Below are 17867 nucleotides of genomic sequence, written 5' to 3' on the forward strand. Positions count from 1 at the left end.
CGTCACGTTATGTCCGCGTCGGACGAGGGCTTCTCCCACAGCAGTGCCCGCCATGTAGTGGCTTCCCTCTCCAGCGGTCGCGGTAATGAAGACATTGCCACCTGATGAAAGCGACACACAACCGAAGACTATCACACCTATCACGAGAATTGCTTCCCTGATTTTGTACATCGTACTCATGGATCGTACTTTAGGTTATAAGGCACCTACAGTGTATTTATGCGCAGCACATAAAAACACTGAGCTTTAAAAATTTTTCACAATCACATAGTGTGCAGGGTCCCCGCTATACAAAAACACGTCACAGCGCTATCCGCTCGTCTACTTTCCAGGTGTTCTATTCATTTCAAAATCATTGGCCCGTATTCACGAAATGAAGCCATGGTTTGAACCTTGGTTTAAACTATGGACAAAAACGATGGAGCGCCAAGTTTAGTGTCGCAAGGAATATTTCGTTACGAAATTGGTCATTTCGTTGACAAAATAACCGTTTTGTTAACGAAATCACCATGGACGAAATGTTCATTTAGTTACAGAATGTTGTCATATCGTTACAAAATAATCATTTCACCGACGAAATGACTGATTTCGCAACGAATTATTCCATGCGACACTTGGCGCTCCATGGTTTTTGCCCATGATTTAAACATGGTTTCATTATTTTGTACCACCTTCGTGAATTCGGGCCATTGTGTCCCAACTTCCAAGTAAAACACTGTGGGTGTGAAACGCTTCCACGTGAAAAAAAAAAAAGACTATCCAAAGTAGAAGTTATTCTTAATCTTCACAGAGAAACTATAGATTTACTTTGAATTTACATTACACCACTCTCTTATGGGTTCCCATAACGGTTAATGCTTTTTATGAGAATTGTAGGGTCCAAAGTTTCTGTCTATGGACTATTTTATATGTACACACATCATTTTTACTATTATGTTCGTTATTCTTTTGTTGATATTGCGTCATGCACTGTGTGAGGACATGGGGAAAAGACACTGACAGGCAAAATACAATTTAAACTATAATGTAGTCAATATTAACATTACTTTCTAAATGATTTAAACTGCCGTGTCACAGACTATGAAATTTCGTGTTTTTTTAAATCTTAAGCTAATACAGATAATAACCATTATTTTTTAAGCTATAAACCATTTATCAAGGCATTAGAGGCACTATTTACCATTTGCAGATGCAACAAAAACCCAGCTTTAGTGCTTCAAAATACTTCTGAAAGTAATGTGAGTTAGGGACAAAAACAATCAATATAAAAAAACTGAATCAGTGTAAGCAATGGTAATTATTGTTAAATATACAAAGTGTGAACAATAGTTGAAATAAAATGTTTCTAGACTAAACCGTCTATGTACGGTTATCATTTTATGGTTTATTGAAGAAATAGTGATCTCATATTTTAGGCTTTCTTGCGAAATTATTATAAGGTAACAGAATATTTTGTGATATAACTAAACTACACTAAATATGCATTAAATGTGATACCTCGAACATTTTTTTAGTGGCTGCGCCCAATGGTAAACAGTATACCTTCAGACATAATTCATATACAGTGTATATTATAGTCCATTTAAGTCTATGACAATTACTCATGACTCATCGCATATTACATCCTTCACTGCGCTGACAGAATCTAACTTGCCTATCCAACACAAGTATACCCAAAGAATATATTGTATGGTGAACACTTTGAGTAAATGAGTATTGCTTACCATGATTCCGAATAAGGTTTATATTCGATATGAAATTCAGGTGTATGAAATGTCTCTGAAATCACTCTTTCGCAATTGGAGAGCCAATAAAGTCTTTGCCTCTATACGCAGGCCATGATAGCGAGTTACGCTTAAACCAAAGAGGTTTGAGAAATGGAGTAACAACAGTCTCATTTCCTTTGATCCCATGTTTCATGCCGCCACTCAAAGATATTTGAAGTACGTGGTAAACTGGCGATGCCCCACAGATAGGAAGACAATTGATTCATGTGTCATTGCATCATGACTCGTCACTCTCAAAGGAAGATATGTCTTTATGATGATAATTGATTTTCGCCGTCCCTTCTTAGAAAACAAGCGGCACATTAATAGCACAGGCACGGGGATGTGCGAATAAACATTTTACAAAAATTGATGAAATGAAAATCAAAATTACTCATTTTTACATGACTTTACACTAATCTAACATATAGATGTATAAAGAACAATACTCGAAAATTACACCATATCAGTTTCATTTGTCGGAAGCGATCGGAAAGATGATAAAATCAGCTTTGTAGTGGGGGTACAGTTACAGATATTTTCACGACATACAGCTCAGGTTTACATTTTTGCGCATAATCTTGGACGGGATTTACTTTTGTTTCATATGCTTTATCATTAAGAGAACATTCATTCTATTTGACAAATAAACAAGCAGAATATAGACGATAGAATGTTAGAGTTTAAAATGAATCTTCAGATTGCTCAAAAAGACGGCGGCATTGAACCCTGATCATCAAAGGCACAAGTGCACCTGTGGAATTCTTTTGTGCATCAATAGAAAAATGGCAGCTGTTTGAATAATTACAGCCAGTTGGAACTCCAGCTCTTAAACCTCCTTGCTTAAACTAAATAGGGTCCTACATTTACATGACTCCTCCCCCACAAAACAAATCAAACAACCAAGAAACGATTTGAACTACCCTAAAAGCGAAATGATATTTCACCTTGTTTAGTTGTTGAGCTGGCTTTGTAAGCAATCCACCGACTTCAATGACAGAAGGAGGGAAAGGAACGATAAGATCCATCACTGGATCCATTGACATCAGAATAAGGGAAAAGTTTGCCATGTAATCTGAGACAGATTTGTCTTGAAGTATGCCAAACTCGTCTCTCAGTGGATCAATAAAAGTCCCATACAGGTGGAATAACTGTTTTAAGACTATTAACGAGACTACATTGGACACCCTTTGGAGGAAGGTCATACGTTGTGGTAATCCGAGTATTCCTCCTGGTATTACAGCGGGAAGAAAAGGTGCACCTGAAAGTAAATTTGCTATGTAATACTGGGACGCCATGGGGTTGAGGAGAATGTTGGTTGTATTCAGGTATTCACTGAGTAAAATGCTACATAGCCACGTGGTATCAAGGACTGTCACGTCAAATTTGGCGCGCGACAGGCGATCCATGAGATCGCGATCTCCAAGAGTCGCTCGACAATCCTCAATAAATGGAGAGAATAATTCACTGAAATTCGCAATCAGTTCTAGATTGAAACTCTGCTTGAAAGCCTGGCTGAATATCTTTTCCATTCTTGCGTGTACCTCATCAGCAGGAAATGGATGTTTGAATATTTCAAATTTGAAAAGTTTTGAGTGGATGGGATGGTGAGCGCGATGTTCAAAGGCATCACCGATCAGAACCGTCACGTTATGTCCGCGTCGGACGAGGGCTTCTCCCACAGCAGTGCCCGCCATGTAGTGGCTTCCCTCTCCAGCCGTCGCGGTAATAAAGACATTGCCACCTGCTGTCAACGAGAAAAGCATACATAAAATCAATATAATATGCCATTCCATAGCAGTTCTGTGATGGTTGTTGAAGCAACATAGGTCAAACATTTTGAATATGGTGCACTTGTGGTGCAAAGGATTTCCGTGTAGTGATTTCTTCTCTTCCGGTGTCTCGGCGCGGCGACCAGCATACAGCTTTTCGTGATTGAGTGATCAAAGTGTGTTGCACGCGAATTGATGTCAACATACTAGCCAGCCGCGAGCGCGAGGTTTACTTGTACATGTACACTTGACGGTTGATAACGAACGTGCACTCGGCACTCCAAAATCTCCATGGCACATTTTCTTTTCACTGTCCACCCCCACCCCTCCCCGTTTTTATGGCAAGCCAAGTGTGTGTAATATGCATTGTCTTGTTCACGGTGGTTTCTGCAATAGCTCCGAATCGGGTGTTCTAAACGCTGAACCACTTACACAGTTATGTAGTGTTAGAAGAACACGATGAAACAGATCTGTGTTCCTATTCGCATGTGAATTTAAGATCAGGCTCAAAACATGACTCGATCATCTATATTTTTCTTGTATTGCTTGAAGGTCTTTTTTTCTTTTCTTTTCTTTGTCTTCTGTTCTGGTGCATGGATAATGTACATTTATTAGTCCGCCAACATTGTAAGATATCACAGTATAGAAGTTAAAATTGCAGGCACACAGCTCAAGAGAGAGAACAGACGGAGAGATTGTATGGAGTGAGATATGGCAAGCATGGCATGATGGCATATCCCTCAGTGAAGGGTTTGACAGATCTAATGTTTCGATTTCCCTTGGGGAAGGTTATACTCCAAACAGTTCTGCTTATACTCACGGGGGCCCCTAGAAGGAGGAAAGGCCGCCTCTGTATGCTATTAACCACAATGATGGCAGTTTGTATAGTTCATGTATGGTGTTTGTTAGGCTTGTTAAAGGACAAGTTCACCTTCATAAACATAAGGATTGAGAGAATGCAACAATATTAGTAGAACACATCAATGAAAGTTTAAGGAAAATTGGACAATCGATGCAAAAGTTATGAATTTTTAAAATTTTTGTGTTGGAACCGCTGAATGAGGAGACTACTACAGCTTGTGAGTCATATGCGTACAACAGTATAAAGAAAATGTAAAGAAAATTCAACATATTTTCACTTTTTTCGCATAATCAAAGAGCACTTGACTTGACTCTTTCTAAAGGCAGGGGGAATAATATTACCCATAACATTTGTCGGTAACGAGTCGGGGGAATGTGTACTTTTTGCAAAAGATGAAATTTTGTGAAATTCTCTTTATATTTTCCTTATATTGTTGTACGCATGTGACATCTAAGTTATTCACACACTGCAGTAGTCTTCTCATCCAGCGGTTACTGCACAAAAACTTCAAAAATTCATAACTTTTGAACGGATTGTCCAATTTTCCTCAAACTTTCAATGATGTGTTCTACTAATATTGCTACATTCTCTCAATCCTTATGTTTATGAAGGTGAACTTGTCCTTTAATGCGGCAAATGCATCAAAATAAAACGACTATCCATCCTGCCCTCGCCGCGAGAGGACGTCAGCCAATGTGAACAAGTTTTCTTCTACTAGTATTCTTTTGTACTGCCACTCCCGAGGTAAAACAAGAAAGTGTGTGTGTGTGTGTGTGTGTGTGTGTGTGTGTGTGTTTGTGTTGGTGGGGGGGGGGGGGGGGGGCAAAGTGCTGACATATCGCTATGTATTCCTATGTGTAAGGGTTCAAAAAAGGGGGAGGGCCCGATCGAGCCCCCTGCCCCCTCCCCCTGTTCCGCCGGCCCTGTATAGAGTCACTCATGGTGCATGGTGAAAAGTAATTCAAAGGCAAAATTCGTTTTATCATTATTATGTATTATATTGATAACATACGAATCAACGTGCGGTTTTACTTGCCTACTTCAAAATCATCATCAGCAGGCCTATGTTAAAATGGTAAATATTAGGTGTATTACGCACTTAATCTTGCTACATTTTTATAATTATCCTTTTTGACTCGTGCACAGAGAATCCACTAGCCTAAACAAATCAAATTATAAAAGACGCTTATTTCGTGCACTGTACCCAAAATTCATAATCAGGTGATGTTCGTTATTTCGAAATGCACAAATTCGTATACAATGTACCTATAGATTTTCGTGAATCCAAAAATGATGAAAGTGGGTTCCTTTAACCGCTTTTGTGGTGTTTTTAAGAAGCTTCATTGTTTCGAAAATGAAATAAGGCGCGTTATACTGCAGGTTCGTTATTCCAAAGTTTCCTTAATCCGAAAATGAAATAAGGTTCGTTCATTCGAAAACGAAAAGAAGACATGCGCATGTGTCTTTTTGCTTTTTAGGGGACCTCTCATTTTTTTTTTTTTTTTTTTTTTGGTCAACTGAAGCATAACTTTGTATTTTTGCTAGTTTGCATTCTTATGTTTATCTGTATCATTATTTTTATCCATTGTAAAGTCAAATGTTTATGACGAGTTACGAACCTTATTTCGTTTTCGGATTAACGGATTTTCCCTATGGACTAGCGAACCTTTTTTTTTTTTTGCCATTTTCGGAATTATGAAATTTCGAAATAACGAACCTCCGGATTAACGAACCACATAATCGTTTTCATCTTCGGATTACGAACATTCGACGCCTCACTATTCCTCTGTGAGAAAAGTAAAAAATAAAGAGAGAGAGAGAGAGAGAGAGAGAAGGCATAAAAAGGCAGATGTGATTTTGTGTAGCGTACATATAATTTTACATCAATTCAAAGACATATACTGCCGAGCCACGGTGAATAAAGGGATATGGCGCATGCATGGCTAACATAACAAAAAGGGTTATGATACTTGAAAATATACGCCTGTGCACATTTACGATTCCTAACCAAACTTGACCTGTTTCAGAGCCAGTCGTGATAAGTCAGTGTGATATATGCCTTTGGAGATCCTTCTACTTGATTCCTACCAAAATGATTAATACAGGGTAAGTTAACAGTCTTACTTTCATGCGCTTCCATGTGCTATCATGGTCATGCATACGTCTTTTTTTTTTGAGAGAGAGAGAGAGCAGGTGATTTGAGGGCTAACATCTCTGTAATGTCTTACCATGTAGTTACCGTATGCGATACCTACATATACGATATCACAATGGTAACAGGACGTACGTAGTATTATGGTCATAGCCGGTAATAAAGTGCCTCAAAGTACTTCACGCTGCACAGAAGTGATCCTGCTACTGTCCCTGCTACAAAATCATCTAGAAATGCACATGCACTGCATAGAATGTTCCTCTGAAATGTAAACTGGGCTACGTAGTTGTTCATCTGAAAAATTAATGTCACGTATATCTGGCTAGTTAGCGGAATTCGAAAATATCTATTAAAAAAACGGAAGAAAAACATTATTTAAATATGAAAGCTACATCTCTGGATTGGTCGTCTGTGTGCCATCGATTGCTCAGAAATGATACATGTACTGTCATATCAATCATAAGAATTTAATATAATTATTATCTATACCATCATCTTTTCAGAATTTCACAACCCTATCTACAAAGAAGTTACTGCATGAAAGTCGACTTCTGAACTTCAGATGAGATAATACGTTATATATTCATTGCATGTGAACGTATTTTGATCCTTATATTCGTGAGATTAGTAAGGAAGCATCACAATACCTATCTTGAAATAGGGAAAGAATGAAGCAGCTTTATCTAGACGCGTCAGTAGACGATAGCTACACATGCAATATGTAAATAAGAAGGGCTTATGACCTGGAATAAAGATTAGGTAGAAAGGCAATTTCAGTTCTTTTTCAACAGCACACATGCCACATAATAGATGAATAACTTAATTAAAATACAGGTAGATTTATGGCAACAAGGCATGTACTGGTTTACTGTACTAATTTAACAGATTGACGAGCTTTTAGACATTTGAAATCATGGCTGATTAAGAGACTATCGCAGTCGATTAACACCAATAGCACAGTCTTTTGATAATAAATCGTACGCAAATGCATCGCACGAGCGTCTTAAGGGCTTTTTACACTTGTGTTTCTTAACCCCGGACTTTCTCTGACCCAGGACTATCGTTAGTCCCGTACCAATTTTTTCAGCTTTTTACACTCGCCAATTAGTCCCGTACTATCTCTTGTCCGGGGCTAAGGAGAAAACTGACCTTTTTACACTCGTATTTCTTAGCCCCGGACTTTCCAAACCCCATGAATATTCATAATTACGCTGTGTACTGTACACGTACACGCACGCACCGGCAGCACTTGATTACCTCGTTTCTGATTGGTCAGTGAGGGTCGGACTTCGTCTCCGTCGCTTAGCCCAGGATTATTTTTTCGTTCTGTTTACACTCACTTGCTTGGCACCGCAATTGCGGTGCTAACCCCTGCTATTTTGCAGGGCCAGATAGTACCGTACTATCGGTGGGGCTAGCCCACTTTGGCAAAAACGAGTGTAAACAGAAAGTGGGCTAAGGATAGTCCCGTACCAACGGTGGGGCTAAGGCCCCCCCCTTAGCCCCACCGTTGGTCCGGGGCTAAGCAAAAATTTACAAGTGTAAAAAGCCCTTAACTTTTTCTTTTAAAGGACAAATTTGTTTGGTTATACATTTTCGTTTTTCAAATTCCATTAAACCGTCTTATCTGTCTAATAATAATATCTCTATATTTGATAGCTATATAGGGTGATTCCATTGAGAACTGAAGAAAAGTTAAGGAGAGAATTTCTAAATCATTACCATCCCATCTGTCGTCATGTACTAGAGCCAAGCGAGTGTTTAGACATGTTTATCAGCATACACGTTTGAGAAAGTATGAATTGGCTAGTCCACATAAAATAATGACTTCATTAAGATTGACATTTCCTTATAGCAGAAAATGCAAATTAAGCAAAAACTTTTAGCACTTTGGGCAATTTTGCACTGTATCATTAAGTAAACATGTTCCTACAATATCTGACAAAATGATGACTGCATTTGCTCCATACTTGTGGAGACTTAATATGTTGGTCACGAGTAAATGATAAAGAAAAATATTCAAAGTCCATTTCTGGTAATATCTACCACATAATGTTAAAGAAGCATATTCAAAGTCCATTTCTGATAATATCGACCACATTGGCCATCTATTTACAGCGTAAACCTTGAACAGCACGTTGGTATTATGAACGTTGGAATTTGGAAGTGTTTGGGTCAGTAAGGTCACACAATCACTACTAGTATGTCAAGAGACGTCAATAACAAATCGTCACCTCCTGAATCAGGAGGAAAGAGGATGCATGTACTAGTACTCGACACGATCTCTCGTTTTATGCCAATATGCCGTATGAAATGTTTGCGCAATTAACATAATTTTACAAGTATATAGAGAGGGCCGAGGGATTGGTTTTAAAGCAACTATACGGTGCACTTGATCGGCAACACCATATATAACACACAGTTATGGACTCACCCAGTTTACATAAATATACATGTATAAATAAATAAATAAATAAATAAATATATATATATATATATATATATATATATATATATATATATATATATATATTATATGCATGCATACATGATGTGTGTGTGTGTGTGTGTGAAAAATGAATAGATAAATATAATGTTTAAAATTTTCATTTTGATATACAAATATAATCATAATCACGTTTTTATGTTTGCATCAGAAGTCTCCACGAATCCCCTTATTGTGCTAAAGGCCAAAAAGTGATTGAAAACGAATCATCGTACCATAGCAGTTGCTGCCATGAGGCAAATATATATACATTATGGATGTATAATATATATTTTTTCAGCTATAGTTTCGATTTGAAACGAACTCGAAATCAAACTGATGGCTGTATATAGACCTGTTGAAGCCTGCGTATTCTCTTTTTTTTTTACCATTTTGAAACATTCTGAAGTTTATGAGTTGCTTTGTAGCATTTACTTTTTTGTAATATAACAAATTATCTCTCAAAAAATGTTTGAAACCTTCAGGAAACTCGCTGGAAAGACATTGTTCATCACCGGGGCGAGTCGAGGCATTGGGAAGGCCATAGCACTCAAGGCAGCCAAAGATGGCGCCAATGTTGTCATAGCAGCCAAGACCTCAGAGCCACACCCAAAACTTCCTGGAACCATCTATACTGCAGCTGAAGAAGGTTTGTTTGTTTCGAATTGTTAACCCCCCCCCCTCCATTGTATAAATGTTGTATGAAATACAAGCCCTGCGTATAAAGGGTGATGGATAGGGATAATAATTGTTTGCTGCAGTATCTTTTCTTATCAATAATATAAGACTTCGAGTAGGAAATAAAACATGGCACTATTATTGTTTATTTATTTATACTTTGTCTCTTAGCTTGTTTGTTTGTTTGTTTGTCCTTGGTTCCCTTTTCGTTGCCACAATCAAGCTTTCTCAAAATCTGTGCGTGATGAAAACGATAACTACATATACTAAGCGACAACAATGCACCACACGTTTCTCCATGCAGCGGATTACACGAACAAGTTTCTAAATTGCTATTTGACTTTGATATCTCTATACAGTGTGAGGCGATTAAATTGAACACATAATTTTTTTTATTATTATATGTATATGTATATATATATATATATATATATATATATATATATATATATATATATTCATATATACTGTATATATTCCAGTGGAGAAGAACGGCGGACAGTGTCTGCCGTGTGTGGTAGACGTGAGAAAAGAATCCCAAGTTGTGTCTGCGGTCGAGAAGGCCGTCAAAACCTTTGGTGGCATTGACATCCTCGTCAACAACGCCAGCATCGTCAGTCTTACAGGTTCGTGGATTTAGCCATAGGAATAGTTTTTAATTTGATCTTCATGATTTAATGGTGGGTAAGACGGCAGCACATGCCAACAATAGTGTGTTTCTCATTCCGTTGTATATGTAAATGAGTTACCATTGACAATCTACATAATATTTATCCAATATGATAAAAACGTGGACATTTAGCGCTTACAGTTAGTTATTTCGAAGGTTTGTTATTTCGAAGGTTTGTCAATTTGAAAATAAAACAAGATCCGTTATTTCGAAGGTTCAGTCCTAAAATGAAAACAAAAAGTTCCTTATTCTGAAGGTTTGCAGATCCGCAAAAGAATCAAGGTTGGTAATTCCAAAAGTTCGTTAGTATGACCAGGGGCGGATCCAGGAATTCCGTAAAGAGGGGCGCGTTTAAAAAAATTAAAGGGGGGGGGGGGGGGCGCACGCACCCCTCCCCTTTTTTTCTTTGTATTTCTTTTGTTTCAACAAAAAATAAAGGGGGGGGGGGGGCGTGCGCCGGTTGCGGTCCTCCCTGGATCCGCCACTGATGACGGACCTTTACCACTTTCGGATGAACAAGCCATTTTTCTTTTCCGGACTAACAAACCTTCAAAACAAGGACTCTTATTTCATTTTCGGACTGGAACCTTCGGAATGATAACGAATCTTTGGAATGATAACGGGTCTTCTGAATAACACACAAATGTTAAGTTAAACGAACACAACTTCATTTTCATATTAACGTTTTCATATTAACGAAGAGAATCTAGGTATATTATGGAATTTGTGTGTTTCGAAACAACGGACCTTCCGGATAGGGAAACTTATTTCATTTTTCGACTAACGAAACATCAGAATAACGAAAGCCATTCCATTTAGCAACAGTTCTTGCTAGTGGAATGGAGCTAGCGTAATCCATGGCAGTTGTATAGTTGTCTTTCGAAGCATCAATTAAACCTGGAAGTATATTGTATATCGCATGAACGATTGCTGTTTTGTGCGTGTTTGTGTGTTTGAGTGTTTAATCTAAGACCTTATTTCCTTCGATACAGGCACCGCTGAGACATCCATGGACAAATACGACCTCTTGAACTCCATTAATGCTCGGGGCACGTACCTTTGGTGAGAGCAGGGTTTGACTGATCATTTCTTTGTTTGTTTGTTTCTTTATTTGTTTTTAATCATTGTTAAATACTGATTTCAAATGCAGAAGGCAGGTACATTAATTTACATATCAAGGTTATATCAAAATCACAGCAACGTATCAGTATTTCCAATATTTAAAATCATTTCCTGAAAAAAAAAAAATGATTGTATAGGGATCAAAGACGGGGAATAAGAGAGATAACTCATTATTATATCATCGATCTTTAAGGTTGTTGCAGAGGTCGCATCTGATTGCAAAGGCATTGGTTTTAGGTGTTCTATGTTATGAGTTCATTCCAACCATCAACCAAGCATTCATAGCAAGTGACGAATAATATCACTCGATGAGATATGCTTTATGCTCTTTTGATTGGGCGCCTCCCAACATGAACCACATCCATCGAATACAATAACCGTGGGCTGTATTCTATGTGAAGTAATGTGCAGTGAGTTGAATGTAACGTAGCTGAAAACAGTCAAACGTTGTTGGCAATGATAAGATTGAAAATATTTTGACCAGAGCTTGTTCTACATGTACATTGTAATCTGTGACGCGTTGTCTATCATTAAAAAGAAAACAAGTTTCATTATTCACCTAGAGGGCGGCAGACTTGTATCGTTGTCATTATGATATCACGATCACAGTTCCAAAGTCTGCCTCCCACACCTGAAGAATGGAACCAATCCTCACATTCTCAACATCAGTCCACCACTGAACTTTGAACCAAAATGGTTCAAGGGCCATGTCGGTAAGACAAGATACACGTGTAGTTATGATTTAATTGTTTTATCACAATATTGCCTACACAATACCGTTTTTAAACCTACCGTAAATTAAACTTTTAAACCTTGGTGTAAAATTTTGTTGTTCTTTTTTTCAAATTGAAAAACTGGCATTCAAAATGTAATTTGACCACAAAAAAAAAAGAGAAAGAAAGATGTAATTAAGGACATTGGAAGTATTCAGCAAACACATCTACTTTTATGTGAGATGATTAACCAACATACACAAAAAGAAATTCAAACAACTTTTAGACCCCAACATCTATATTATTATTATCATTACATGTATCTATTTGGCATTTGCAAGACAATACAGTGATAACATATAAGATTTTATTGTGATGATAACATAATTTGCCCCATTTATGTTAATGATGTATTATATATATATATATATATATATATATATATATGTATGTATATATACACATGATTGTGTGTGTAGGCCTATGTTTATGTGTATACATTGTACATACTTATTCCTACTGATCATCAATATCTTGAATCATTCCACTTTTTAAACTATGAATAGTATGAATAATATGAATACCATGAATAGTATTCTCAAGTAATCAAACCCATTGACATTAAATCTGTCTATTATCATGCATAGTCGAATTGCATCTACCTTCTGTAGAGTTGGCCAATCATTATGTCATACTTTGATTATAGCCTACTCCATGGCCAAATATGGTATGTCACTGTGTGTCCTGGGAATGGCCGAGGAGTTCAAAGCAGACGGGATTGCTGTCAATGCCCTGTGGCCACGGACTGGTGTGTATTTCAGTATTTTTACCACGATAATGTAACGCTTTTACAATATGTGCAACAGTAGCGCAAGGAGTGTTGGTAATCTCAAATTGAAAACAGGAAATGGAATGATTGCAGAACTTTGATTTTATATTCATTTGGCATGATCCCACATACGTATGCAGACAAAGAATATGTAGGCCAAACCATGTGTAATTTGCCAAACTGTATTAATTTTAATGTACCGGTACTCACTTTTGGGCGCCATGGTCATGGAATAATGTTAACTGAATGCATTCAAGTCGATTACTAGAATAGCCGACAACAGTCAGAGTTAGAGATGGGTTGTTTACTCACCAGGGTATATTCTCAAGAATACTTTGTCAGTAGGTATTTTAAAGATGGCTGTTGGCTTAACTAACCGGTATCATCGTTTTCTAATCTTGGCAACGCGTTTGATGGATGAGTCTCTTAATCATTGTGGATTAAACCAGAAAGTGTTTGTTAATCGGATCTTGAAGTATCAGTCATACTATGACCATCGCTGAATCCTACTCTTTCCTAGCCATCTGGACTGTATCCATGGACATGTTGGGTGGATGGAATGAATCCACCATAAAGGGTTGTCGGTCTGTTGACATCATGGCTGATGCAGCGTACGCTATCCTCTCCAAAGACAGCCAGTCCTTCACAGGCAACTATTGTGTTGATGACGTCATTGTCAGGGCGGAAGGAATCAATGACCTTGAGCAGTATGCTTGTGTCAAAGGTCAGTCTTCTTTACGACTTCAAATTTTCACTCCAAAATATTTTTAAAAAGGGAAATGGATATATACCCTCATCAATATTATGATTTGCATGCACAGTGTAGAAATAAAACTAAATGGGTTATGATGGTACTGTATATTGCAATATGAACCTAATACATTGTACATGTACTTGTTATTATGTCTGTTAGAAGTATACAGTTGCAAAATTTCATTTTTTTTTTTTTAACATCACATTTTCTTTTTAAACACTACAGATTAAGCCCTATGATTTCCGGTATAGACCAGTCATGTATCTATCCCACATGAATATGATACATGTACGTGGCATTGTTTACCTTCAACTACTTGGGTAGTGTGGCCTTTTAGAAATTAATACCTTTGATATAGATATAATGTACTGTTAAAATACACTAATTATACAGACAGCTGCTGTTGACGGAAAATAATCATTTTCATATAACATCTTGACATCTAGGCCAATGTTGAATACAGAAAGCAAAATTCATGAATATTAAATTGATGTCATAACTACATGTATGCTGATGTCATACATTGTTTTCTGTCTGGTCTCTCACAGGACAGCCTCTCATTCCAGACTTTTTCCTGGAGCCTGATCCAGACATGGAACTAGCTACTGAAATCATCAAACTCACTGCTAAAGAGTAAGGCTGAAAAACAGCTGATAGTGGAAGGTCAAAGTTCAAATGATCTACTGGATGGATTCAGGAAGAATGGATATAGAACCTCGGGTACACACACAAAAAACAAACAAACAAACAAACAAACAAACAAAAAAAACAACAACCCAAACCTTAGTACATATATCCTGGAATATAAATGTAATGTGAGAATCGATAGCACATTATACAGTGCATCCAGGCAAAAAACAAAAACAAAATTCCTAAAACAAAGGCTTAGTGCAGAAGCAATGGGGTGTATCTACTTGATGATTTCGAAGTTGAAGCTTATGAATGCTTATCCTGCATACACTTACATGTATTACCTGTTACCTAGTCAGCTGCATGAGACAAGTACCTCTAGTATCACTACACTAATCCCACTTTGTATGTCGGTCTGCTGTATTGTATACTGCACTGCATTGCATTTTAAATTACATTGCACTAATTAGTGTAAGTCAATATTCAGATTTTAATGTCCTCTATCATACTTAATTTGTCCAATAACAAAATGGGACTGTGGGGACTGAGATTTAATGAATTCTGTGCAGCCATAACAGAGTTATAGTCAACTTTGCCCAAGTCTGCCTAACATAAGTCCAAAAAATTCAATAAGTTAAATAAAATTTTACCTCAGATATACACATGTGTTAATTCTATTGTGTAAGTCAAAATTTATGTCTCAAAATTTTCTCTTGTCCCTTAAGATTCTGCTTAGGTGAGGTTGACTGTACAGCATTTATCAATATTAGTTTAATGTGTTCAATAAATGCTTTACAAAGCTTGATTCACAATACACAATAGACATTTCATTTGAAAGTATAAATTTCTTTTATTTGGCTTCAGAGAAGACAAATTAATAACATTCATAGTATTTTTACAAACTGAAAGAAACATAATTTGTCAATAGACAGCAATATGAAACTTGTAATATTTCTGGGATTGTAGATGTACATTCAAAGTTTTTGTTAGGCCTGTGACATTTAAAATGACACTTTTGAATGTACAAAATGAATACATCTACATTAATTAATATTACTGCTAATAAAATGTTGTGTATGAAAGGAGATGAAAACAATTTATTTGTACCAAATGAATCTCATCAAATATAATTGAATACAGGATCTTACACTGAAAGTTAATGCGGCAGAACATCTCATGTATATCAGACTTGTTAATATCATCCTTCTAGTAGCTAGAAAGCGATACAGGTGTATAAACAAATTTATATGCACAAGAGAGCTGAACCAGTTTGTTGACAAACCTCACAGAATTGCTTGTACAGTGCACTCCTGTTATAAATTCTTGTTACAACAAAGTACAAATTAATATCTCAATATTCTCATCAATCTGCATATCTTTATATGCTTTTCTGTTCGGCTTTAATGAAATTTTGATATTAAAAAAATAAACAACAACAACTGCCAGTCCCGAGGACTTCGTTATAATGAGAGTCGCCTGTATTAGTCACTATCACTGCGAAAATTGGTCTGATACTGTTGCCCTACATGAACACTGGACATTCAATGTTTGAAGTTGCTGCAAACATTTATGGATAAGAATACTTCAGAAAATATCATGACCCACATTAAACCTTAAAATGTGTTATGATTTCTCCTCCAGACTTCATTTCTATCAGGAAAAAACACAAACAAAACAAAACAAAAGAAAAGAGAGAAAACTCCATGGAGCTGATGAGATAAGAAGAGGAAAGGAGCCAATGTGGAAGACGCTGATAGGAGCATTAACTATGTTATAGCTTCAGCAATCATAATACTGTTTTGTTCCTTATTTCAGCTCAGATACACTGTGAGCTTGCTTTAGATGTGTGCTGGACGATACTAGTCTCCTGGCACTCAGAGAATACATGGTGAAATCAGCTGTGTGGCCAAAATGACACCACACAAATCAGGACATAAAAGCACACATTAAAAGCTGACAGAAAATAGGCTTTTACCTATTCTCCACAGACAAAGAGACAAATATTTTGTGCAAATCACATACATACATTAAATTTTCTACTGTTTGGTGGCCAGAAACAAGTAGTACTAAAATCAATAACCTCATTGAGAACCACATACATGGACTAACATAGACTACATGTGTGAACATAAAACAAAAGCTCCTGTCTGACATAAGTACAAGCACTATACACACATTAATATATTGCCTTTTCATTAAGAAGAAACAACAAAGCTAATGCCAAGATTTCACCACATTCAAGTCAACTATAACTAGCCTACTCCACATAGTCAACAGATACATGGATGCAAACTATACAATGAATCAAATAAATTACTTGCTGTACAGTATAAAAACGTATTGGCACCAACCAAATCAAAATGTCTGTAAGACTTCCATACATATAGCTACAATATATGTCTGCTCCCTGTGTTCATTTAATAACAAACAAGACCAGACATCACCATAATCATACATGTCCACTAACATGGCAGTACATCATAAAAGCAGTTGGAACAAGCTGACTACTCACACTTGTGGAAAAATAACAGTGGCAACTTCTAAACAAGCTGCTTCCTCATCAGAATACTTAAAGATTTTAGGAATTCAAATGGAATTTTGTGCACCTGTCATGGACGGTTAAAAATGCTTTTGTGGTTTTGCTGTCTACCTTGAATCAAAGTGTACTAAATGTGAATAAAATGTGACTAAAATTTCTAACAACTATTCTATAACACTTTTTACTTATCAAATGAATGATAGGACCATGGTGATCATATCTATACTGATGTCATAACCAGTTCTCATGTGGCACTCACGATTATACCACAAATATATATAATTTTCAAAGAACTTAAAAAGCTTTCCAACAAGCTATGATCAGAGCCCACATAATTTTTAATAAAAATGTCAATAAGAAGTAACTTAAAAAAATATTTTCTTCCTGGTGTCATTGCCAAGTACATCTAGAATGATATCCTTGTGACAAGTTTACATGTCTATGAACTTCTGAAGACTAAGGGACATCAGCAGACACTAATGACTGATTTCTACAATAATGTCATACCATCTCTTTTTGTAATCATTAAAGTCTTGTCTATTCTTTGCACAAAACACTTGGTGAAAAGCCAAGTACCAACATAATAAATATTGTTGACTTTGATTGTTGGTCAATTTGTGTGATTCCTTCTGGTCTGAAGTGTTTTACAACAGCTGTGATGCATTTTAGGGGAAATATTTCTTTTTTTGAAGGTGTTTACATGTCAAGGAGTACTGAACCTAGTAAATCCACCAAGGCTTACATACATTACACTGTATGTGTACTATTTCTAATATAGTGGTATGATCCATTGAGAAAATATTTCAGTCCTAAATGACATCAAAAAAGATTATTTCCCTTAATGGCAGATGATAATCAAGTTCCCTGTATAAGTCATAACTGTACACATAAAGCT

General features: G+C 36.7%; 2 protein-coding genes across 2 annotated transcripts; one reads left to right on the forward strand and one right to left on the reverse strand.

Moving 5' to 3' along the window:
* Positions 1 to 2: 2 nt before the first annotated feature.
* Positions 3 to 3614, reverse strand: LOC139733937 (UDP-glucuronosyltransferase 2B23-like). Its single transcript, XM_071644750.1, has 2 exons — positions 2714 to 3614; positions 3 to 101 (listed from the first exon to the last, which is right to left on the reverse strand). The coding sequence occupies exons 1-2, from the start codon at positions 3602 to 3604 to the stop codon at positions 3 to 5; spliced, it is 990 nt and encodes a 329-aa protein (XP_071500851.1). The 5' UTR covers positions 3605 to 3614.
* A 2878-nt stretch (positions 3615 to 6492) lies between these two features.
* LOC139733938 (hydroxysteroid dehydrogenase-like protein 2) lies at positions 6493 to 14440 on the forward strand. Its single transcript, XM_071644751.1, has 8 exons — positions 6493 to 6506; positions 9523 to 9686; positions 10198 to 10341; positions 11378 to 11447; positions 12117 to 12220; positions 12927 to 13028; positions 13570 to 13773; positions 14352 to 14440. Exons 1-8 carry the CDS (start codon positions 6493 to 6495, stop codon positions 14438 to 14440), a joined length of 891 nt encoding a protein of 296 aa, XP_071500852.1.
* The last annotated feature ends 3427 nt before the right edge of the window (positions 14441 to 17867 follow it).

The sequence above is a fragment of the Diadema antillarum genome, unplaced genomic scaffold, assembly GCF_040938485.1.
Source record: "Diadema antillarum isolate AM-2024a unplaced genomic scaffold, OU_Dant_1.0 seq00000506_RagTag, whole genome shotgun sequence".
NCBI lineage: Eukaryota > Metazoa > Echinodermata > Echinoidea > Diadematoida > Diadematidae > Diadema > Diadema antillarum.